This window comes from Stylophora pistillata, chromosome 5 (genome assembly GCF_964205215.1).
Source record: "Stylophora pistillata chromosome 5, jaStyPist1.2, whole genome shotgun sequence".
NCBI classification, from domain to species: domain Eukaryota; kingdom Metazoa; phylum Cnidaria; class Anthozoa; order Scleractinia; family Pocilloporidae; genus Stylophora; species Stylophora pistillata.
The window spans coordinates 25,123,670-25,147,877 of record NC_142523.1 but is presented as its reverse complement, the minus strand read 5'-3'; the positions used below and the strand labels follow the sequence as shown (position 1 = coordinate 25,147,877).

Sequence of the window (24,208 nt, the reverse complement as noted above, 5' to 3'; positions counted from 1 at the left end):
TCCTGATGCGTCCATCAAATACATGGAGGGACGCAGGGAGAAAAGGAATAATGAACAGATTAAAAAAATAAACTAAAAACAGAATCCCTACTAATGTATTCTAATTACGAGGAAAAGGGGGAGTGAAATCTTCTTAGACGAATTTTACTATGCCACCCATCCGAAGATTATAAAGAGAACAATGACTGTACGTTGAGATATTCAAATCAATAATAGCGGTAAGATGAACAAATATTCAAAGACTGGAACTCAACTCGACTTCGAATGTATTCTGACACTATGTCAAATACATAGTTGTACAGGAATAAAAAGCAAACAAACAAACTACAGCAGAATTCACTCTGATTAATATATCCTAATTACGAGGAAAAGAGAGAAAATCGTCTTGGGTGCTGAGACTACAATCTACTTCGAGAGAAATGAAAAAGGTGGCGAGCCGTCGCGTTTAGCTAACTTTACATCCACGCAACCAAACAAAAAACAAAAAAACAAGAAAGGCATGGCATTTATTACAACTCATTGAAACAATTATGAATAAGACTGAGGTGGTAACGAAATGATCTTTGTGAAGAACAGAAAACTGCCACTAAAATATCTCAAGCCTCTCGTGATCACAGACGAACGGGAAAGGCTGAAATACATTTCAGTCAAACAAATATTGATGATTGACTTCAGTTCGTAGAAGGAATTAAGGTAAAGATCAACCAAAACATCTCTACACCCCAAACCTGTCCTTCTCCCACAGGCCTAGAGACAGTCTGTGCTGCTTATAGGAGAATGCGTGTGGCTGGGCTTCTCAAACTCAAAATTAGGTAAAAAGGAGAGATACTGTATCTACTTACTTTCTGTATTCCAACGCAGATTTCAAAGAAAGAAAAAGATCAAAGCAAATATGTTAGCGACGCTAACTTTTGCTTAAGATCATTGTTCATATTATTGCTTTCATATAAGAAGAGAAAGTTTCTTTTTAAACTAGATGCATAGCATACATGCAGCCATACCCCCCCTCATCCAAAAAGAGAAAGGGAAGGGAGAAAACGTCTTTAAAAACCTGACAAGAATCGTGCTGTGACGTCACTCTAATCTATGAAAAATCTTGTAACTTGATAGACTGGTGATCTTTTCCGCGTGGTGGCACGTTCTTGCGCAAAAAATAATCGAAGTAAACAACAGAATTAAAATGAATTCCTTTTCAATTATTTTGGGTAAATTCGCAATTCAGTGTCCGTGTTTCAGTATATACAATGCTATAGGGATACAGAGAAGAGGATTATGAGCGATGTTTGGTATAGAGTAAGAAAAGGACGATGTTCAATTAGCATCGCACTTTCGAAACGATTTCAACGCTCACAACGTCTCTGCTTACAATAGCAGTCACTGACACGGTCGTCTGAAAAAAGTTGGACAGCTCTATTAGCCTTGCAACACCGTCCCCAACGAGACCGAGTGTTGAAGGCAGACAATTCTTTTACCCCAAGTCCATTGAGGTAGTGCTTTTTGTCTTCCATTTGAGCTTTAACGACGGCACAATAATTATAGTGAAGAATTTCTTCCGGAGAAGATGTGGCGACTACTGGGGCTGCCTGATATATAAAAGATTTTCCATAGCCAGTTGGCAACGAAACAGAGACATCTTTACCTCACAAAAAAACATAACAATGGCTTTCTGCCGTTCTTCTTGAAATTTCTCTATTCCCGAGGGTCACATTGTTGTCCGTAGAGGTGACCATTAAAACACTCTGTTAACCATCTTGTTCATTAATAGAAAATAAAACCATCAACTCTAACTAATTAGAATTTATGAAAGAATCGGCAAAACAGTTAGCCAATGGAAAATCATCGCACTGTTTCATGCAAAAGAGTGACGTCATAAACACGATGCATGTCAGGCTTTCGTAGACGTTCCCTCTCCTCCGGGGAGAAGGAGGGGGGTACAGCTACACGCAAGCCTTCGCTAAGCAAATAGTGTTGATAAAATATAACTCAAGGGTAATCTTACTATTCCTAGCGTCTGTATAGTGCCCACGAATTTCTAAGGAATTAGAGTGCTCGCACTGACAATTGTATTTTCCTTTGATGACTAGAAGGTCGAGAGTGTATCGGGATAACTGGGAAAAATTAAAATTAATGTTTAGAGAGGTCTTAGTAATAACGAGCTAACCTCTCAGTTGCGGAACTCAACTGCTAATTAAATGTGTATAATATTGCAAAACGTAATTTAGAATGGTTCAGTTCAATCCAAAAAAAAAAGTACTTCAAAAAGCTGTACTACTGGCGTAACGTATTTTCCTTAGTTTTTAAGGTCAAATCGGGTCACGTGACCTCAAATCAGCAAACTAGCGGTGAAATATTCAATCTTTTCATGTGTTTTCCTTTTCGAATAGTTTTTAACCCTAAATATGAAAAAATTGAACTCCTGCTTTTTCTTTAGATGTTTGACAGTGAGATGTGTGAATTAATCGACCCCATTACGAAGCGCCTGAGTGAAAAGTGTTCTCGATAAAAACTCGTTTTGATAGTGAACATAACACCACTTACCCCCTGACATATCCGGTAACATTAAGGGAATAAAAGAAGCGGAAGAAGCAAAATTAGTGTTTCAAGCTTTCAAAGCACTTCAATATATTTTGCCATGTACATGCACTATAATGTCTACGAAATGTTTAAAAAAGATAAAATGGTGGCTACTTACAGCCTAGAGATTGAGTTCATTTTGGAAAATTGAGAGAAATGATAATGAAAGAAGAACATATTGTTAGTATTTAAATGCAAAAGCTAAAAAACTAATATATATTTTTTCTAACTACCGCTTTATCTAAATGTTTACGTAGGGAATTTTATGTATTTTTTTTCTAGTGTTCAATTTAGAACTACACAGTCTATTCTCAGAGTTACTTGGATTCCCGCATCTTAGAAGTTCGATCTAATGTTTCAATAAAGCCGCCAATAGTGTAATTGACTGGGACTCTGTACAATTCAAACTTGTAACAATTCAGTACAAGTTTGGATAATTATTTCTTAATCATTGTTACTCTGTTATTAATCATAACATAGCAAAACGATTTAATATAGCAACATTCAATTGTGAAATAAAACTTATATTTAAAGACACAGTTACAAAGAATTCCAAGCATTGTAGGTCCTGCAACATTCTTTAGCTAGACCAAACGTGTCACTAGCAAAGAAACGAACGGAAAGTCGGTTAAGTCAAACAAGCTATATATAAAACTGAAATTTACGCAGAACATACGATGCAAGTATTAAACATAAACTTTCATGGATTAAGATCTCAGCAGGACCAAGTATGGAAGTAAATGTAACACATTACCTAGGTACTTTAACACTGATAAGTTTGACGAGAATCGTGTTATATGAGGTCACTCTAATCTATGGAAGATTTTGTAACTTGATAGACTGATGGTATATTCCGCGTAGTGGCACGTTCTTGGGCAAAAAATAATCGAAGTAAACAACAGAATTCGAATGAATTCGTTTTCCATTATTATGGGCAAATTCGCAGTTCAGTGTCCGTGTTTCAGTATATGCAATGCTACAGGGATACAGAGAAGAGGACACCGTCGTCTAAAAAGAGTTGGATCGCTCTATTAGCCTTGCAGCACCGCTCCTGACGAGACCGACTGTTGAAAGCAGGCAAATCTTTTATCCCAAGTCCATTGGGGTAGCTCCTGGTCTTCCATAGGAGCTTTAACGACAGCATAATATTCAGAGTGAAGAATTTCTTCCAGAAACGGCGGCACAGTAATTATAGTGAAGAGTTTCTTCCAGAAATTTCTCTATTCCCGAGGGTCACGCAGACTTGCCTTAAAACTTCGCCGTAGATCATTGTTGTCCGTCGAGGTGACCATTAAAACATTCTGTTGATCATCTTGTTCATTAATAGAAAATAAAACTACCAATTCTAACTAATCAGAATTTATGAAAGAATCGACAAAACGGCTAGCCAAGAGGAAATCATCACACTGTTTTAAGCAAAAGAGTGACGTCATAAATACGATGCGTGTTAAGTTTTCGTAGACGTTCCCTGTCTTCCGGGGAGGAAGAGGAGGAGGGGGGTACAGATACACGTAGGCCTTCGCTAAGCAAATAGTGTTGATGAAATCGAACTCAAGGGTAACCTAACTATTCCTAGCGTCTGTATATTGCCTACGAATTTCTAAAGAATTAGAGTGCCCGCATTGAGAATTGTATTTTCTTTCGACGACTAGAAGGTCAAGAGTGTTTCGAGATAACTGGGAAAAATTGAAATTAATGTTTAGAGAGGTCTTAGTAACGAGGAGTTAACCATTTTACGGAACTCAAGTGTATTAAAGCTTGGCTGGCTAATTAAATATGCAGAACATTCCAAAATGCAATTTAGAATGATTTCATACAGCAACATTAAATTGTGATATAAGACTTGTCTTTAAAGATCCAATTACAAAGAATTCCAAGCAATGTACGTCCTACAACATTCTTTAGCTTGACCAAACATGTCACAAGCAAAGAAACGAACGGAAAGTTGGTGAAGTAAAATATACTATGAACAAAGTTGAAATCTATGCAGATAATACGACGCAAGTATTACACATAAATTTTCGTGGATTGAGATCTCAGCAAGACCAAGCATGGAACTAGATGTAACACATTACTTAGGTACTTTAACACTGATAAGTTACTCTGCTACCCTCCATTGGGACAAAAAGAAAAGAATATAACACTTCATCTCTGCACTCACACGTTATAATATTAACGTGGATCATTAGACCTTTTCTCTCAAAAAGGAAGCCAGGAAGGAGTATCAAGCTGCGGAATAGTTTGCAGGTTTAAATATGGTGTAAAGGGCACTTCAATTTTTCTTATTGATAATCTGGAAAAAAGGTCATGTGTTCTTGTAACATGACGTTATCATAAAGTAGAACATATCTTTCACAAACCCCAATTCCGTAAAAGATTACGAGTATTGCGAACAATACTCTTCGATATTTCGTAGCCGCCATCATTTGTACATGTTTCACAAGTTCACTTGAAGTGAGGTGCGATTTGAAAGGAAACGACGTCAAAGCTTCAACAAGGAAAATCCACATGCAGAATTATCATAGGATTCCATAGGGTAAAAACAGAGCTCTTTATTCTATTTATGATGTAGCTGTTCGAGTTTTGTCACCAGCATAAGACCCGGCAAAGATGAGTTATAGGAAGTCGATTTCTGTCGCAAGACTGCAGGGATCGTTCAAAGTATATTTTCCGCCAAGCTTGATCTCTAACTTTCAATGCTTTCGAATGCAACGAAAGGCATTCACCTTTTCATTCAATTTTTGCTAACCGGCCCCCGGTTAGCTCAATTGGTTAGAGCGCTGGATTGTATTGTGCGGGAGGTCGAGGCTTCGTGCCCCGGCCGGTCCAATACTCGTGGTCTTAAAATAACTGAGGAGAATTTGCTACCTTTCTATAGTATTAAGAAATGGATAGATATTCTAGTCTTCTCGGATGAGGACGAATAAAGCGTAGACCTCGTCTCCTGCAGGGCTAGGGGTAGGCCTAGGAGACGTTAATTTCATACGCGAGAGATCACTGTGTGGTGGATGTCCTTCCCTGGGGTGGGATGGGTGAGTGGTGTTGTAAGAATGGCCCCGAAAAGCCCTATGAGGGAGTGGTTAAATAACTTATGTATGTATATATCTTATTCGTTGGTTTTCATTATTCAAGAAAATTCGAAATTTCACTTTGTCTTGTAACATTTCAACACTTTCTCGAATACTAGCATTCGGATTTCCCGACAAGATCCGACATTTCTTTTCATTAAGCAAATAAAGATTTGTAAGCATGCCAAGCACCGTAATTGACGTCATTACAACACGAGCGGAGAAGAAATTCCTCGACTAACAGAAAACGAAATAGAATGTCCGAGTTTTGAAGCTTTTTCATGCTTGGTTGGATTACTAAAACAAGGCCATCATAATCCTCGTTAGAATGGTTCAAGTTCTTTGATCGGTTGAACAATACGTAAACTGTCAAAAATGCCAAAAAGGGCGCTCATTCCTTTTATGACATAAACAGATCAAATCCAACCTCTACAAACTAATGAAACATGCGCTTGAAAACTGAATTGACCAATCAGACGATGCATACCATATATTGACTATGTCATAATCCAAGAAAGTTGGCGTTTTCTTCTTAAAGAGGGGCTTTGATTATCTACAAGAGGTTGTTAACGGGAAAATCTCTTGGTCTCTTTAATTCAAAAACGTTCTCAATGGATGGGGAGTATTGGAGTATTTTTGACGGTTTGCAGCTATTTAAACTGACTTTAACGGTTGACGGTAGATTTCCAAGAACTTAGACGTTCACAGTTGACGATTAATAGAAGGATATTTCTTCCACTGTTTTTAATCTTAACAAGAGAATTTAAACTTGTGTCCTCTTGATTTTAGTTATAGATTATACTCAGACCTTCTAAGTCTTTCTCTGATTAAGTGAAGTAGAGCGATTGTATTTAAAAGAAAAACAACCTGACTCATCAGAGAATTACGAGATATTAAGCGCATAGTTTTTCCCAAATAGTGAATAGCGAAGGGCGTTATGATCAGACTTTTCAATAATTAACAAAAAAAATGTTACAAGTCGTTTATAAAAGGGAAATCAGGTTTTAAAAACAAAATGGACCAACCCTTATGTAAAATGCAGCTAAATATTTCTTATTGTTCCCGTAGCTTCTAAGCCGTCTCTATCGATATTATTCAGCCGCTCGAAAGTAAATGCATTCTATGCAAATATAACCAAAGGCTTATTTGAAATACGAGTACTTTGATCTCAAACAACTAGATCAAGGAAGAAGTAAACATACGTAGCACAGAATATTGTTTGTTTTCATCCTGAGCGCGAGCTCCAGAAAGCCATTTCGAAGTCAACTGTCAGATCTGTTATTATGTTAGCGAATAGGAAGCAAGGTCCACGTTAGAACCTTCGACACCTTTTATTTGAACCTTGTTTATACATTGGTTTTCAAACTTTTTTAGCAAGCGTCACACTATTTAAAGACGATGGTGGTATTTCACAGAATTTACAAGCCGTTTATTATTAACATATTTTTTCAAGTTTCCACTGAATTTGCTCGAGAAGGAAAATAATTTACACCTTTTGTCTCTTAGGTGGCAAAACGGAAAGAAATGAGGTGTGCAAGCGAAAGCGCTGAAAGTTTAACATCGCTATTAATAGAAGGTAAGTACCTTGAAGTGTAAATACGTGTATTCATCGGTATCTTATTCTCTAAAAACTTAGAAGTGTTTCATGCAAAGTCCAAAAACTTTGATCTTTTTATTTGTAGAAATTCATTACAGGTAACTGCCATTAGCTAGGTCGTAGGGATGAGCATTCGACTGAAAGTTGAGGGAAATATTCACTGGAGAGTTGTTGAGCGATACATTGGTTAACAGTCCACCTAGAACTCCTTCTGCTAGATCATCACTGCCGTTATTCATTGCTGTTGTGTCATTGCCAACTACTAATGGAAGTACAAGGCTGATGACTTAAATTTCTCGCAAACGGCTTCAGTGTGGACCGTCGCTGGCGTTGGCAGCTGTGACAGTCGTAGTCGTACGACTGCAAACCCAGCCAACTCGCTTGACCTCCTTCGTTAATTTTCTAAAAGAGTATGGCTGTAGGTGGATATTGAACCCGCGTTGACCTGACCTGTTAGCTCGAGATTGTTTTTTGTGGGCCGTGTTCACAGGATTTCCTCGCTTTCGCGTTGTCGCGAGCGAAAGAGGTTTTTCATGCCTCTCCAAGAATTAAGTGTTCAGTTCAAAACAAGGAAAAAGCTCAAGCTCACTTAACCAATCAGAATGCGAGATTGTATTCAACGATGCCATTATTTTGCGAGTAGTGAATAGCCAAGGGCGTTACGATCAGACTTTTTAATACTTTAGAAATATGAAAAGTCGTCCAAAAAAATGGAATCGGGTTGCAAGGCCCTTTTTGCTAAACGCAGCTACCTGTTTGTTATTGTTCTCGTAACTTCCAAGCTATCTCGATCGATATTATTCAGCCGCTCGAAAGTAAGTGCATTCTATGCAAATACAACCAAAGGCTTATTTGAAATACGAGTACTTTGATCTCAAACAATTAAATTAAGGAATAGGTAAACATAAGTAGCACAATAAATAGATACATACAGCCTGTTGAGCATGAGGTGAAATGAAAGAAAGAAAACAACAAATAGTGAGCTGTTGTTAATCATTTTAGCATACTTATCATTAACCTTTATTCACAGAAAAAATGGCAGGAAACCTGTGTTGGTTGAAATCTCGTCTATTCGGAGACTACGTAGAAAGTTATTTTGCGAGTAGTGAGTAGCGAAGGGCGTTACGATCAGAACTTTTAATACTTTAGAAATATGAAAAGTCGTCCAAAAAAAGGGAATCGGGTTGCAGGGCCCTTTTTGCTTTTATCAATAACAAAATGGAACAAATCCTGTGTCAAATGCAGCTACCTGTTTGTTATTGTTCTCGTAACTTCCAAGCTATCTCGATCGATATTATTCAGCCGCTCGAAAGTAAGTGCATTCTATGCAAATACAACCAAAGGCTTATTTGAAATACGAGTACTTTGATCTAAAAAAATTAAATTAAGGAATAGGTAAACATACGTAGCACAATGAATAGGTACTTACGGACTGTTGAGCATGATGTGAAATGAAAGAAAGAAAACAACAACTAGTCAACTGTTGTTAATCATTTTAGCCTACTTATCACTAACCTTTATTCACAGAAAAAATGGCAGGAAACCTGTGTTGGTTGAAATCTCGTCTATTCGGAGACTACGTAGCAGGTTATTTTGCGAGTAGTGAATAGCGAAAGGCGTTACGATCAGACTTTTTAATACTTTAGAAATATGAAAAGTCGTCCAAAAGAGGGAATCGGGTTGCACGGCCCTTTTTGCTTTTATCAATAACAAAATGGAACAAATCCTATGTCAAAACCAGCTACCTGTTTGTTATTGTTCTCGTAACTTCCAAGCTATCTCGATCGATATTATTCAGCCGCTCGAAAGTAAGTGCATTCTATGCAAATACAACCAAAGGCTTATTTGAAATACGAGTACTTTGATCTCAAACAATTAAATTAAGGAATAGGTAAAACATACGTAGCACAAAAAATAGGTACTTACATTCTGTTGAGCATGAGGTCAAATGAAAGAAAGAAAACAACTAATAGTCAACTGTTGTTAATCATTTTAGCCTACTTATCATTAACCTTTATTCACAGAAAAAATGGCAGGAAACCTGTGTTGGTTGAAATCTCGTCTATTCGGAGACTACGTAACAAGTTATTTTGCGAGTAGTGAATAGCGAGGGGCGTTACGATCAGATTTTTAATACTTTAGAAATATGAAAAGTCGTCCAAAAAAAGGGAATCGGGTTGCACGGCCCTTTTTGCTTTTATCAATATCAAAATGGAACAAATCCTATGTCAAATGCAGCTACCTGTTTGTTATTGTTCTCGTAACTTCCAAGCTATCTCGATCGATATTATTCAGCCGCTCGAAAGCAAGTGCATTCTATGCCAATACAACCAAAGGCTTATTTGAAATACGAGTACTTTGATCTCAAACAATTAAATTAAGGAATAGGTAAACATACGTAGCACAATGAATAGGTACTTACCGGCTGTTGAGCATGAGGTGAAATGAAAGAAAGAAAACAACAAACAGTCAACTGTTGTTAATCATTTTAGCATACTTATCATTAACCTTTATTTACAGAAAAAATGGCAGGAAACCTGTGTTGGTTGAAATCTCGTCTATTCGGAGACTACGTAGCAGGTTATTTTGCGAGTAGTGAATAGCTAAAGGCGTTACGATCAGACTTTTTAATACTTTAGAAATATGAAAAGTCGTCCAAAAAAGGGAATCGGGTTGCACGGCCCTTTTTGCTTTTATTAATAACAAAATGGAACAAATCCTGTGTCAAATGCAGCTACCTGTTTGTTATTGTTCTCGTAACTTCCAAGCTATCTCGATCGATATTATTCAGCCTCTCGAAAGTAAGTGCATTCTATGCAAATACAACCAAAGGCTTATTTGAAATACGAGTACTTTGATCTAAAAAAATTAAATTAAGGAATAGGTAAACATACGTAGCACAATGAATAGGTACTTACGGGCTGTTGAGCATGAGGTGAAATGAAAGAAAGAAAACAACAACTAGTCAACTGTTGTTAATCATTTTAGCCTACTTATCACTAACCTTTATTCACAGAAAAAATGGCAGGAAACCTGTGTTGGTTGAAATCTCGTCTTTTCGGAGACTACGTAGCAGGTTATTTTGCGAGTAGTGAATAGCGAAAGGCGTTACGATCAGAACTTTTAATACTTTAGAAATATGAAAAGTCGTCCAAAAAAGGGAATCGGGTTGCACGGCCCTTTTTGCTTTTATCAATAACAAAATGGAACAAATCCTACGTCAAATGCAGCTACCTGTTTGTTATTGTTCTCGTAACTTCCAAGCTATCTCGATCGATATTATTCAGCCGCTCGAAAGTAAGTGCATTCTATGCAAATACAACCAAAGGCTTATTTGAAATACGAGTACTTTGATCTCAAACAATTAAATTAAGGAATAGGTAAAACATACGTAGCACAATAAATAGGTACTTACACTCTGTTGAGCATGAGGTCAAATGAAAGAAAGAAAACAACTAATAGTCAACTGTTGTTAATCATTTTAGCCTACTTATCATTAACCTTTATTCACAGAAAAAATGGCAGGAAACCTGTGTTGGTTGAAATCTCGTCTATTCGGAGACTACGTAACAAGTTATTTTGCGAGTAGTGAATAGCGAGGGGCGTTACGATCAGATTTTTAATACTTTAGAAATATGAAAAGTCGTCCAAAAAAAGGGAATCGGGTTGCACGGCCCTTTTTGCTTTTATCAATATCAAAATGGAACAAATCCTATGTCAAATGCAGCTACCTGTTTGTTATTGTTCTCGTAACTTCCAAGCTATCTCGATCGATATTATTCAGCCGCTCGAAAGCAAGTGCATTCTATGCAAATACAACCAAAGGCTTATTTGAAATACGAGTACTCTGATCTCAAACAATTAAATTAAGGAATAGGTAAACATAGGTAGCACAATAAATAGGTACTTACTCCCTGTTGAGCATGAGGTGAAATGAAAGAAAGAAAACAACAAACAGTCAACTGTTGTTAATCATTTTAGCATACTTATCATTAACCTTTATTTACAGAAAAAATGGCAGGAAACCTGTGTTGGTTGAAATCTCGTCTATTCGGAGACTACGTAACAAGTTATTTTGCGAGTAGTGAGTAGCGAAGGGCGTTACGATCAGACTTTTAATACTTTAGAAATATGAAAAGTCGTCCAAAAAAAGGGAATCGGGTTGCACGGCCCTTTTTGCTTTTATCAATAACAAAATGGAACAATTCCCATGTCAAATGCAGCTACCTGTTTGTTATTGTTCTCGCAACTTCCAAGCTATCTCGATCGATATTATTCAGCCGCTCGAAAGTAAGTGCATTCTATGCAAATACAACCAAAGGCTTATTTGAAATACGAGTACTTTGATCTCAAACAATTAAATTAAGGAATAGGTAAACATAGGTAGCACAATAAATAGGTACTTACGGACTGTTGAGCATGAGGTGAAATGAAAGAAAGAAAACAACAAACAGTCAACTGTTGTTAATCATTTTAGCATACTTATCATTAACCTTTATTTACAGAAAAAATGGCAGGAAACCTGTGTTGGTTGAAATCTCGTCTATTCGGAGACTACGTAGAAAGTTATTTTGCGAGTAGTGAGTAGCGAAGGGCGTTACGATCAGACTTTTAATACTTTAGAAATATGAAAAGTCGTCCAAAAAAAGGGAATCGGGTTGCACGGCCCTTTTTGCTTTTATCAATAACAAAATGGAACAATTCCCATGTCAAATGCAGCTACCTGTTTGTTATTGTTCTCGCAACTTCCAAGCTATCTCGATCGATATTATTCAGCCGCTCGAAAGTAAGTGAATTCTATGCAAATACAGCCAGAGGCTTAATTTAAATAAGCAAAAAGTTGAAGGAATGGATAAACATGCATAGTAACAAAAGTAATCATTAACCCTTACTCTTAGAAAAGGCCAGGAAAGCTGTGATCTTTCTAATCTCGTCTTATTGAATTACTATCAGGAAATTTCTTTCGCTCTCGAATGACTGCATGAAAATGTTTATATCCAGTATGCAATTTTTGCACGACATTCGAGCTAAGAAGACAAGATGGCAGAAGAAGCCAAAAACACTCGACGAACTTATTCTTATTCCAGTTCGTGTGAAATGATCGGTTGGTTTTGCCGTGATGTTATTGGCTGTAAGACTCAAGTGACGTAAGTCGTTCGTGATTGGTCTGTTTCGGTCTGTCGGTAAAGCTAGGTTGTTCTTTTTCGGTCGTTTGTGATGTTTATGTCGTGAATGAGTCGTTTGTATGGGGCGGGTAGTTGTTGACATCTGTTTAGGGGAGTCTGTTCTAAGTTAGTAAACCAGCTTTCCAGAGTCAGTCGTTGAAAATAATCAGTGCTGTAGGTTAGGCATTGCGCAGAGTCCCAGTCAATGTTGTGGTTGGTAAGTCGATGGTGTTCAGCAATGTGATTGCTGACATCACCTTTCCTCGTCGCCCGTCTGTGTTCAGTCAGTCTTGTTGTGAGGTTTCTGCCAGTCTCACCGATGTAGGAGGCTTGGCAATCGGAACCTGAACAATAATTACTTCACTACTTTTACCGAACTGGTTGTAATAATAAAATAATGTTGACATTACATCACAACAGACTCAGACAATTATGCCTTGTTTCAAATACCAATACATAACTAAGTAGGGTGGATACTCTTAGCATTTATAGCCCCTCGTGTCGACGTTGCTGGAGGAAGTAACCTGGGGAATATGTTGAAACAGCCTCTACATTACCCAGCTCAGACATGAAACTATTGCTAGCAGTTTCAGGGTACCTAGAAGCTACATAGCTAACAGTTTTAACATCTTGAGAATTAATCTTTAATAAGCGTGAAAAAATCAAATTGTTTATTTCCATCTTGGTCGTCAGTCTTTCTTGTGTTGGCATCTTTCTCAGTTGGGCAGCAACCAGTTCTCCAAAAAGGCGTTCTTCATCTTTTTGTTCTCTCTGACTGTCTTTACTAACAAGGTGATTTCCAATAGATTGGAGAAAATCCATTTCAGCTCCCTCAATAGCGTCATTATTTACTCTAGGGCGTTTGGCATGAAGGTATTTTGGCCGACCAGTTACTTTAGACTTTAATGACTTAGACTTTAATGACTTTGGCTCAAAACTAGGGTCTGGGGTGATGCTTCTACCAGAGCTTCTGTCTACTGGAGTGCATATACCTTCATCTTCAATATCAGCATCATCTAGTTGTGAGGTTTCATCTATCACTATAAGATTACTGGAAGATCGACGGGGTTGAACATATGGATCCAGCCAGGCCAAAAACATGCACATGTCGCTTGTTTCGCTTTTGGCATCTATGACAGATTGTGTATCCGCTCCATTGACGTTAACAGTCTGTACTTTCTTCTTGTTTCTTGAATATCTGTTCCTCAGGTTTTTGAAAGCAGAGTCTGCATCTTTACCTAAAAATTATAAGCATCGATTCTTAGTCTATATTGCCCTGTTTCAGTTTCAAAAACCTCAAACCTGCTTTGCACACGACGATACTTGATAGAGATCAACCATGTGCTTCATTTTATCAAATAATATCCTGTCACAAGAGAAACAGCTTGCCATTTCGGGCGAATTCTTCAATTGTATGAACTGGTTTGTGTTACGTTAATATCAAAATTAAGTGGACGCGAGTACTATCAGTACCATGGAAAAGCTTCATGAGGTAAACCTTGTTAATCTTTTTTTTTTTTAGCATTCTGAAAAAGTGTAGTAACAAGTTCGATTGTTTGGTGAACGAAATGCTTTTCATCGGGGACTTAAAACCCACTCTGAACGTGCAAAGCGATTCAATTCGCGCAAAAGTATTTGTTTAATTAGCTCGTAACTTATCTATGCTAATTTAGTGCTACACCTTGCCACAAACTTCATTTTTTATTTCTCCTTGACAATGGCGTCATGATGACACCGAAACGTCGGTTTTTATCGATAGTTTTTGCTAGTCTTTGCATTTCTAAATCTTTATTGATAAGAATCTTAAACTTAGCCTAGAAATGATGAGAGAAAGCAATAATTACCTGAGGGAGACCAGTCTTCCGTGCGACGTCTTGCCATGCAAGCTCCTTTTTGTTGCGGTGTTTAAAATCTTTACTTGCTTTATCATACAAAACCGGGTATTGTCTCATCGCCTCGGAGAGAAGTTCATCTACTGACAGCTCTGCATTTGCCGAAGTGTCAAATCGATTGGAGTCAGCCATTTTGTTTGTGGATAGTTTCTCGAGGAGGTATGGGTCAAAGTGAGTGATGATTCGTTGACCACCTTACGCTTATGCTTATATATGCTTATTTCACTCGCGTTCGCACTACGACATAAGCACGACGTAAGCATAACATGTGGTTATGCTTATGCTTTAGGTCGTGGGTGTTCTCACTTGCTTATTCGACTGCTTGTGCTTATGGTTGTGCTTATCCGCTAGAGAAAAAAATCTTAAAGGAAAGAAAGGAGATTTATCGAACATAAAGATTGGAGCCCAGGATGAGAAGATGAATACGATGAAATATATACTACCCTTAGTTGATACACAAGGTCAAACAATACACATTGAAGCCTATGGTATTGATCAGATTACTTCAGACATCGAAAGCATGAGCACCGAGAATCTGGCAAAGTTGTTCAAAGGCGTGTCAAAGGACGATATTGCTCGACCAGCGGGACCCGTCGACGTTTTGATTGGGTATAAGTATACTGCGTATCACCCTCAAAGAAAACAGAACGCTAGACACCTGTTACTCCAGAATCGATTTGGCCTTTGAGTCGGAGGAACACACCCGTCGATAAAAGGCGAAATAAAAAAACCTGACCTCAGTTACGCTCGAGTGCGTCATGTAATAAAAGTAGAAGACTTGTACAAAATAGAGAATCTTGGCGTTGAAAGTGTTTCGCGTTGTGGAAGCTGCAAATGTGGAACATTGTGCTATCGGAAGTAGAAACTACAGCATCAAAGAAGAAAAGGAGTTCGAGTTGATTGAGGAAACGTGAAGTTTTACGCTCAAGACCATAGATGGCTCGCGAGTACCCATGGATTAAAGATCCGTGCGATCTTCCTGATAATAGACGAGTGAGTAGCTCTAGCCATGCTGTATTCTACTGAGCGTAGACTTTAAAAGAATACACTACATGCAACTGTACACGATAACCAAGCTGGAGATATGGTACTATGGGGGGTCGCCCGTAAACTCAGCAAAGAGGAAATTAATACTTACAAAGATCCTATCCATTACATTTCCCATCACGAGGTGCGCAAACCAGACTCTAAATCTCCTCCCGTTACAATCGTGTTTAACAGTAGCGCAAACTAAATGGATCACGTACTTAATGAGTACTGGGCAAAGGGGCCAGACTTGCTCAACAGTCTGCTTGGAATACTTGTGCGATTTCTCGGGAATGAAGTAGCTTTCATAGGTGATATAAAGAAGATGTACCATACTGTTAAAACAACAATGTTAGATAGACACACGCACCGTATGTACGATGCCAACGACAGGGCGGAGGGTTTGCTTGCAATTGGATTGTTTCTAAAAATTGTCTTGCCCCAAGGAAAAAAAATGTCTATCGACAAAATAGAGCTGTGTGGAGCAGTGTTAAGTGAGCGGCTTCAATCCTTGATCGATAAAGAATGCAGATACACTTTTGAGAAATGCTATTACGTAGTTGACTCTCAGATAGTGCACGCAATGATACAGAAAAGCTCTTACGGTTTCAATACTTTCGCCGCTACACGAATCGGTGAAATTCAGGAAGGAACCAACATCGAGGATTGGTATTGGTGCGAGAGTAAATTTAACATTGCAGATTGGTTGACTAGAGGAAAGAAGGCAAGTGAAATTAGTCTTCACAGCGATTGGCAAGAAAGACCTCTTTTTCTCAAACAACCTGAGAGCGATAGCCTATTTCTCGTAATTATTCTGAAGTAAGAATACCTCCAACAATTATGAGAGTAGTCCCCATAGGGAATGTAACTGTTAAGGACGACTTGGCGTCTAGAATCAAGATCGAACGATTCTCAGATTATAACCGTCTATCGAGAGTGACAGCAGTGATTTTAAAGCTTATCGCAGAGAACGCAAGACAGGAAATAACAAGTAAAATTGTAGAGACAGCGGAGGTATTCCGGATCAAAGAGGCACAGCGAAATATGGAGAACGAAATAAAACATGGTATGTACAGACGTTTGTGTCCTCGATTACGAGATGATGGCATATAATTATGTGATAAGTGGCCGTGCTGAAAAATAGCTAGAAATAGGCTACAACAAGAAAGATATCATACTCCTACCATGTCAGCATCGATTTGCTCGTCTTTACTAGGAGTACATTCATGCTAAGGGGCATCACGGAGTTCTTACAACTGCAAGCAAGATCCGCGCAAGGTTCTAGATAACCAAATTACTTAAAATGATCCGATCTGTAAAGATCAACTGTGTGACATGCAAGAAACTTGACAAGAAACTATCAGGACAAGTAATGGGAAACCTGCCTAAAGAAAGACTCAAACCGGCATCCCCATGGTATTCTACATCAATTGACTTATTTGGATCCTTTACGATCCGTGACGCAGTTACGAAGCGTACTACGTCAAAAGCGTATAGGGTGATATTTCATTACAATGGAACCAGAGCTGTATATTTGGACCTTGCACCTGACTACAGCACAGAAAGTTTTCTGATGGTATTACGCAGATTTGTCTCACACAGAGGATATCAATCAAAGATTTATTCCGACAATGGCGCGAAACTTGTGGCAGCAAGTCAGGAACTTGAGAATGCTAATTCTATTATTGATCATGAAAGGCACATTTTCAACCGAGATGCCTTGCGCGCCCAGATCATTTTTCATATATGAAAAATACGCTATTTTCCTCGAAGTTGCGGAATCGCTTTGATATCTTCTTCCATCTTACTAATTAGGGCTTTCAAAGTTCCATCTTGAATCATGCGCGAACAACAAACTATCGTAGTATCCATATCAGTAAATAGTTTTTAATTCTTACATGTATGACGGTGAAAAACGTCATTTGAAAAGTTGATGCAGTCGAAGAAGCGGTCTAGAGGAAGGCCGGGTCTGCCCGGCTCGGAAAAGGTTATTCGACTTCGAGAGTCTGTGTATGATTTATGGAGGGCAAGGAAAACAACAATGGGTTTCGCTCACACTACAGACAGTGCTTTTGAAGAAATGTTATTGCATTGTTCCTACGATGGAACTAGAGACTCTGGGGAGATTTTTTCGAGGTGAGAATAATTATTTCACTGATTTTTACTTGAGATCCTGAGATATGTATGTAAGCGATCTCATTTGTGCAAGTCACTATTCTATAATTGAAATGCGTAAAGTAAATCAGTTTTGGCCAATATTGGTTATTTGTTTATATTTTATTTAGTGTTGAAGCCGAACAATTTCCTTCAACATCAAGTAAGCTTTGTACAAGTTTTATACACAGACTCGATTTATGATTTTTCAGTCTCAAATATTTAGCTGCAAATTTTTTTACTATGTTCTTCACCAAATCTTTGTTTTTCTTTTTAATAGTGTTTGTGAATGACTATCAGAGTTCGCCATTTAACAATAGCGCGATTCCAAAACAAAAACAAACGACTGCAAAGGATCTCGGATGAAAATGGGCCTTTAAGTTAATTTATCCGTTAATGAGATACGTTATAATGATGTCATAACACTAATGTAAGTCACTTGTCAGCTCTGGACCTAGCCGACTTACTGGGTAAATATCAAATCGTGTCATATACTTTATTATCTGAGCATTTCATAACAATGTGACTTCCTTTTAGGATTCGAACGCAGTTCTTTGATTGTCTGACACTAAAGTCGTCAAAAAAGATGTTTGATAACAGTGAACCAATAGCCCACAACTGACGATAACATTCTCAAAATTCGTCTTAGAGATTTAGAACTGTTTGTGGCAACCGGCAGGAGTGGAAGTATCTGAAAGACCTTAAAACCGTTTGAAAGTTGAAACTGAAGTGACTTTTTTGATGGTTGACGACTAAAGTTTGAGCTATTCGATGCTTGACAGTTAAGCCCATTGAGCCCCTTTAAAGTGGACGCGCTATCTGAATTAGACACGAAAAATATCTGAAGGCAGGTAAAGTAATTTTAATTTTAATTATCATATAACCTGCACAAACCCGCGCGGAGTCCTATAAGCCAAGGTGAAAGCTGACGTGTGAAGGGCCGACGGGTTGACGTGGACCGGTCCAGAAAAAATAATATCAACCCTGCACTCATTGGGATCTTTTTAATTTTCTGATAACGCATTTGAAATTGTGCACTTCAAATAAAAGTATAGTAAATGATAAAACGAGTAAAACTTCTCGATGAATTATGACCTGCAGTAACAACGAGAAATATTTTTACTGTAGAATGTTTTACCAAGTGTGCAGTGCGCGCCTTTCTTCCGTATACAAGTACATCTTACCTATTACGACAAAGGTTTCGAAATCTTCAACACCTAGTGGTCATATGGTAAAAGGCTTATTGACTGAGTTTGTTAGGACCACACGGGACAATATTTGACCCTCTGCTGGAGGTCATGCTCTCTGCACGAGCATGACCTCGAGCAAATTATTTTTTCCGTCCGACACTCCCACCCAGTTAAAAGGTACATTTTACATACTATGTCCCTTGTTATTAAAATCCATCTCGACGTTATGCTGCTCACCACTATATCAATAAAAGTCAAGGCCGAAAACGTTTTGTGCTCGCAGTATCCGAAAGAAACAATCATATTTTAGCTACAACACTTCCCCCTCTACAAAAGTTCGCTTACACTTTTTAACTTTTTACGATGAACTAATAATAATAAAGTATTATCGTTTGTCTAACGATATGGTCACTTGTGATGTAGATCGCGACGTTTCGACTGCATCCGGCTATTCTTCATCTGGAGATAAGGTCGACTGTCTTCGAGTCTTCTTATAAAGCAGGATGCTCCGCTGTGATTGGTTGGCATTCCCCAGCTGTGATTGGTGCGATTCCCAGAAGACGAGATCATGGTGTCTTTCGACGTAGAGTCCCTTTTTACCAACGTCCCTCCCAACGCCGCTGTAGAAGCCGCATTGCAAAAACTGTAAAACGACCCCAGCCTCCCGGAACACACGGCGCTAACACCTGCTCAAATCGCAGACCTTCTGAATTTCGTTTTAAGATCCACATACTCTTCGACACCGCAGTTTTAAGAGATCCTGACGGCTGCCTCACCAGCATCGTATATAGGAAGCCCACACACTAATAATACATATCGTATGATTCACACCACCCTCAATCAGTAAAACATGGTATTGTTAAGTATCTCCACGAGCGTATCAACGCCTCCTAACAAAACCCTTTGTCATCTCTAAGCAGAAGAAACATTTTTCATCCACTCTTACGTCTAATGATTACCGTATTTCTTTCTTGCAGAAAGTCACCAAGATCAGAAAATCTACCGCCGCTTCCGAGTCCGCAATCGATTTCAAATCCACCGTTATGTTACTTTATGTTAAAGGTCTTTCAGAACAGCTTCGTCGCGGCCGACAACAACAAAGCGTACGCGCTGTCTTCAAGTCGGAAATCATAATATATGATCACATAGCTGGTAAGAGCAAAAGACGCTGTTGATCCGGCCAAACAAGACGATGTAGACTACAGGTTTCCCTGTGAATGCGGCAAAATTTACATCGGTGAGACTGGAAGACCAATGCAAGACAGAATAATGGAGCACGACCGAGACATCCGACTAGCTTGTACCCAAACCTTCGCCATTTCATAGCACGCCTACAACCGTCACCGGACACCAACCACTTTAAAATGAGGTTAGGTTTATTGATCGAGATCCTCACTGGTAAACTCGCAAGGTGAAAGAGGCTACTCACATAAAATTTAATCCTTAGAACATCGATGAAGACAGTGGAATAGAAATTCTTGAAGGGTAGATGGCCACGATCAAAAAACACAACAACAGGAGAACCGTACGACACCTGACTGCCGAGAGAACGTCTCATCTGACCGCCGCCCAGTTAGCCCAATGGATAGTGCTCTGGACTGTTGTGCCGGAGGTCGAGGGTTCGAGCTCCGGCCGGACCAACACTCAAGGTCTTAAAATAATTGAGAAGAATTTGCTACCTTTCTATAGCATCAAGAAATGGTTAGATATTCTAGTCTTCTCGGATAGGAACGAATAAATGGAGGTCCCGTCACCTGCAGGGTTGGGGGTAGGAGACGTTAATTTCCCAGACACGAGTTTACTGTGTGATGGATGTCCTCCCCTGGGGTGGGATGGTGGGATGTACAGGGCCCTATTTAAACCAGCTTCAAGCTGAACTGGGCTGGCCTGTCTAAATACCGTAAATACATATACCAACATCAAGGATTAAAACGCGCGGATCCCAGCTGTGGAATACCAACCAATCCCAGTGGAGCATCCTGCTTTATAAGAAGACCCGAAACCAGTCTACCTTATCGCCTGATGAAGACTAGCCGGATGCAGTCGAACGGGCGCGATCTACATCATAAGTGACCATATCGTGAGACAAACCATAATACTTTATTATTATTGTACTTTACCATGATGAATAAGCACAACCTTATTTACGAAATAATGAAATAAGTTATAAACTTTGGATTAAATAAAAACGAATGAATAAAAATAAAATTATTAATAACATTGTCTTAATTAACTTAATATGTAAATGATGAAACCGATAATGCATTAGAGGGTTAAAAGAAAAATTATGGCCACTTACAGCCTTATTGTCACAGGGTCAGTTAAGTTGATAACAGAAAAAAGAGAAAAAAAAGGAAACAATAAAAACATAAATCAATAGGTTTTAATTGACTTAAAACTTGTCAAAATTGTTATCATTCAAAATTTCATCATGGAGTGGGTTAACCCGTTAAACTGATACTTACATGCTGTAATAAGCAGTCACCAGGAGAAGAAAGTAATAAAAAGAAAAGAGTTAGTTCAATTAAAGAAAGAATATTGCACTAATGATAAATCTTATTTAATGAAGCTGGATTTATCATATGGGCTAAGGATTTGAAAAATTCCTCATTTTGTCGGATTAATGGACTAGATGCCTTGAGGATTAATAAATGAACAACAATCCAAGGTAACATAGGATATTTGTAGGTAACACATTGATACATGTCTTTCCACTTGTTTCTTACGTGACAAAGTTGTTTGTCAGAAATTCGAAAATATTTCGACCTTGTAAAGCGAACTTTTTAACCGAAGCATTTTTGCTGAATACAGTCGAACCCTGTATTAAGAGGCACCATAGTAGAGGTCACCCTGTATTAGTTGATCAGTTATCAAAGTCTCGAAATTTTTACCCCTTAATCAATGTAAACTTATCACTTCCATAAGCGGTTGTGATCAGCCTTTACTGAGTCCCAACGGTCCGTTTGCATTGTCTTTCACCTGTATCGAACAGCCACTTAAAGCGGACCACTCAAATAAAACTAAGAATGATGTCTCTGTAGAATTGAATCCATATTTAATTCCCGCAATCAATGCACGCACTATTACTGGGCGAGTTCTTTTACATGGATTGGTCAATTATGGTACAAATGACTTTTTTATCGTTTCCTTATAGTAACCTATTCTGTGGAACCTGCATGGAGCGGTTACACAGCCATTACCGGCAGGTTAACGTTTAAGACAGGTTTGACTGTGTATAAGACGCTTGCAGAAATTGCCAGATTTTCACTTCATTTGTTCTTATTCGATTAATTATGCTAAATGATGATAAGTTTGCTAAATATATGAGCGGAGGAAGAAACAAATTAGAAAAAAAATACTCTGCTGTTTTGGCTTTGTAAATTATTTCGGAATTAGTTGCACATCTCACCGGAATGGAAATTTTTTGTTTGTACTTTATCTTTTGAACGTCTGTCGCTCAATAGTGATTTTTTTTCCGGGGTATTTAGCAATGGAAATCGTGGCAAGATGACTCTTATTTCGTACTTTTAATTCCAAAATTATCAGAATTGAACTTATGGAAAATAGTAAGAATCTCTTGTTTCCAATTATTGATGAAATCATTGCTAAAGTGAGCTAATACAATAAGTGTATCAAGGTCGACAGCGCCCGCTGATTATTGTATCATTATGACGCAAATAGATAAAATGAGATGAATGTTACTTAGAGACTCCTCTAAGTTAACATGCCATAATGTTTTGCAATTCATTTCATTGTAATAAATATCCTTCATGGTTCGAACTTTTTAAATCAGGGAAATATTTTTCTTCTATCAGGTTTGTCACTGTTTACCCTATTTTATTATCCAACTACACTCCGTAGAGTACAAATAACGCCTACGACGGGTACAAATATCACGCGGTTTTTGTACTACAGAGAACCGGTTACACAGGTTTTCTCGCATCGCACAAGCGATGAATTGGAGTTACAAAAACTGGCGGAGAATTGAAGTCATTTTTCTGGCGAGGAAGAGTCGGAATGACTGGCGAATATTGATCCAAGTTTATTGGATATATCGAACGCAGAAAAGCAGTTAGACGACGATGAGATTTCGTCATTTTGTAGAACAAAACAGAAACAGCAACACGACAAAGTACGAATTTCGTACTATTTCTGTCACGCATTCCCGTAAAGAAATGTCCTCAAAATTTGCCCGCACATAAATTACAATTTGGCGTTTGGGATAATAAGTAACTTATTAAACGTTTTGTTGTGTAGTATCGCTGAGGATTTCTTGCTCGTTATTTGTATTTTGACTCGCCCAACGGGCTCGTCAAGATACGGCACAATTCTTAAAAATACTCAGCGATACTACACAGCAAAACGCCTCATTAGATATATCAATTTCGTATGAAACAGAGCAGACATTAACCTCGCTAAAGTAATTTCGAGACAATCTGCTGTATCTTATCCATGGGTTGCATTTTATCACTCTCGTTGCTCAAGAACTGAATAGTAAGAAGCATCAGATTCAGTTTGGATTAGCGAACTAGCTTAGATAACTTAGCCCCAGTCTCTCTCCAATGGCTATATCGAGTTGAGGAGGATAGGAGTACTAGTCCTTCCACGTGGAAATTACTGCCGTAGTAAATTTTGGGGGAATTTCTTCAACATTTTGCAAACAGCAGAAAAATAAGTATTGCGAGTCAGAATAAAAGGACGAAAACATCGAGAACACACATGGCAATTTCCTTGTCATATTCCTAATCATCAAGAACAAACAAAAACCTCACGAACATGACGCATTCATGAAAAAACAAGTCAACACCGTGTAGGAAGACCTCTTTTGTTTTGTCATGACTGATGGTCAAAGAAATACTTTTAAGTTCCCATTGGGATTTAGTCACATGCATAGGGCCGGCTATGTACAACAGGTTTAACCCAAACCGCTGTTTTACGCAAGGGGTGGGCCTCGAAGATTCTCTGTAAGAGGGTTAATTTTATTAGTTCAAGAAATGTCCCTCCACCATTAGCTTTCGGCCCCCTTGACACTGTTTAGAAAAATACATATTTATATAAACTGATTCAGATAAATTGAAGATGGCCCAGAACGAGTTTTGTTAGAGAAAGGCAAAACTTTGTTTAAATGCCGGACTAGCCAATAGACCCTAACACATTGCTTATTCAATAAGTGTACAGTACGTGTGTCACTTATGAAAATTCTTCCCCTATTATTATTATTTTTTGTATCTTTGTATTGAGCATAAGATCTTCCGTCACTTGACTTCTATTTAAGCAAATGTCACGGCCCTGTTTACTTTGTTTTCGATACGGTAAATGAAAGATACATAAAGATACGTATTATCTTCGTTACAATATTTAGTTTTAAGCCTTCACTTACCGCCTGATGCAATTACATGTATTTGATCCATCGTGGGCGATATGGACAGCAGAGAAAACGATAGAAAAGCAAGCATTGTAACATAATGTTCAGTTCAACTATAATTTATAATTATGGCATTCTAACTTAGTTTTTTTCTTTTTTTTCACAAACTGTTTTCGA

General features: G+C 38.2%; 1 protein-coding gene and 1 pseudogene across 1 annotated transcript; one reads left to right on the top strand and one right to left on the bottom strand.

Annotated features, from left to right (window-relative positions):
- Positions 1-12,777: 12,777 nt before the first annotated feature.
- On the bottom strand, positions 12,778-14,428 carry LOC148731004 (uncharacterized). Its single transcript, XM_088761880.1, has 2 exons — positions 14,323-14,428; positions 12,778-13,642 (listed from the first exon to the last, which is right to left on the bottom strand). The coding sequence occupies exons 1-2, from the start codon at positions 14,426-14,428 to the stop codon at positions 12,891-12,893; spliced, it is 858 nt and encodes a 285-aa protein (XP_088618006.1). The 3' UTR covers positions 12,778-12,890.
- Positions 14,429-16,162: 1,734 nt separating this feature from the next.
- Positions 16,163-22,024, top strand: LOC148731003 (uncharacterized; annotated as a pseudogene).
- The last annotated feature ends 2,184 nt before the right edge of the window (positions 22,025-24,208 follow it).

Coding starts and splice junctions, on each gene's coding strand:
- LOC148731004 (XM_088761880.1), bottom strand. CDS start 14,428: ATGGCTGACTCCAATCGATTTGACACTTCGGCAAATGCAGAGCTGTCA. Junction 13,643..14,322: donor GGTTTTGTATGATAAAGCAA/GTAAAGATTTTA, acceptor TATAATTTTTAG/GTAAAGATGCAGACTCTGCT.